Source organism: Marmota marmota, unplaced genomic scaffold, assembly GCF_001458135.2.
Source record: "Marmota marmota marmota unplaced genomic scaffold, marMar, whole genome shotgun sequence".
In the NCBI taxonomy this organism is placed as follows: Eukaryota; Metazoa; Chordata; class Mammalia; order Rodentia; family Sciuridae; genus Marmota; species Marmota marmota.
The window spans coordinates 27098936-27100253 of NW_026000185.1; the positions used below are offsets into that span (position 1 = coordinate 27098936).

Sequence of the window (1318 nt, forward strand, 5' to 3'; positions counted from 1 at the left end):
GGGGAGGTGTGGGAGGGATGGATGGAAGGAGGGATGGATGGACAGGAGAGGGATGAGTCGAGGGAGGGATAGATCAATTCGGGCCTGGGGGCCACTGTATCAGCTGTGAGGCGGTTCTCAACTGTAAGGGGGTGCTGCGGGTGGGTTGGGGGTGGCTGAGGACCCCAGAGGTGCTTACCATACTTCGCTGCCTTAGCTGCTGCCGCTGCAGCCACCTGGGGGCCCACTCCTGGGGGAGGACAGGGGTCGGAGGGGAGATTCTGAGAATGGTGCCCACTTGCTTCCAGCCCCAGGATGACCCGCCCTCTGACACACGGGTGAGGAGGGGCTTTGCGGCAGGCAGAGCCTGCAGGGCTGGAGGGACACTGGCCAGTCACAGTGACCAGGGCCCCTTTGCCTGGGAGTGACCAGGCCGCCTCACCTGTCCCCGTTGGGTAGCCGGCCTTGCCTGCGGCACCAGCCACTCCTCCGGGTCCGTAGCCTGCCAGAAGAGAGGGCTGGCGTCACCTTTACCCAAGCAGACTTGGCCACCTCTGCCGTCCCTCCCCTTCCCTGCAGGGTCCTGCTGCCCTGAATGTCCCTGTGTCATCCCCATCAGGAGTGAGAACAAATACAAATGGGCACGTGGCCCTGGGATTCCCACTGCACAGAAGAGGACAGAGAAGAGGACAGGCTCTTGGAGGCCTCAAGAGAGGGAGAGGCCCGGAGCGAGGACCAGGCCAAGGCCACATTTCATGCTGTGTCCTTTGGAGACCCCCCGTTCCAACAGTCCACCCGGCTGCCCAGGGCTGGGGTGGAAGCACCCTCTCTGGGCCCCTAAGGCTGGAAGCCCACAAGGGCGGACTCACTGAAGGGTGCTTTCCCATTGGCGTAGGGCAGTCCGTAGCCACCTGAGGAGAGAGCAGAGTGGGCTCCAGGGCTGCCCCCCTGGGTGGACAGACCGCCCTCCCCCAAGAGCCCTGTGTGGAGGAGGGAGGACCCCCTCCCCCTGGGTCTGACGGGACATTCCTCCCCCTGCAAGTCCAGGGCCCACCTGGCCCTGAGTTCTGAGCATCGTCCTTGGGTCCCTCTCTACGGGAAGAATGCCACTGGCTGATAGCCGAGGTAGGGGTGGCCCTGCAGGTGACTTGATGGTGAGGGGTTCTTTCCCATGGTGTCCAATACCGTCGACACAATGGCTCTCCCTCAGAGCTTTGGGTCTCTGTGTGCGTGCGCATTCATGCACAGGGACGTGTGCCTAACATCTGTGGCTGGGTTTCCCCAGGTTTTCTTTGACTGGTGACCAGAAGTGACTTCAATACCAGTCCCCACCCTCCCA

At 62.8% G+C, this 1318-nt stretch overlaps 1 protein-coding gene across 17 annotated transcripts in view; it reads right to left on the bottom strand.

Moving 5' to 3' along the window:
• Eln (elastin) overlaps window positions 1-1318 on the bottom strand; it is a 23674-nt gene that overhangs the window by 14096 nt on the left and 8260 nt on the right. For all 17 annotated transcript variants that reach the window (XM_048789918.1, XM_048789911.1, XM_048789926.1 and 14 more), the window contains 3 exons: window positions 849-890; window positions 422-481; window positions 179-229 (listed from right to left, as the gene is read on the bottom strand). In XM_048789918.1, the coding sequence (XP_048645875.1) occupies window positions 179-229; window positions 422-481; window positions 849-890 (153 nt within the window). The remainder of the gene's footprint in view (window positions 1-178; window positions 230-421; window positions 482-848; window positions 891-1318) is intronic.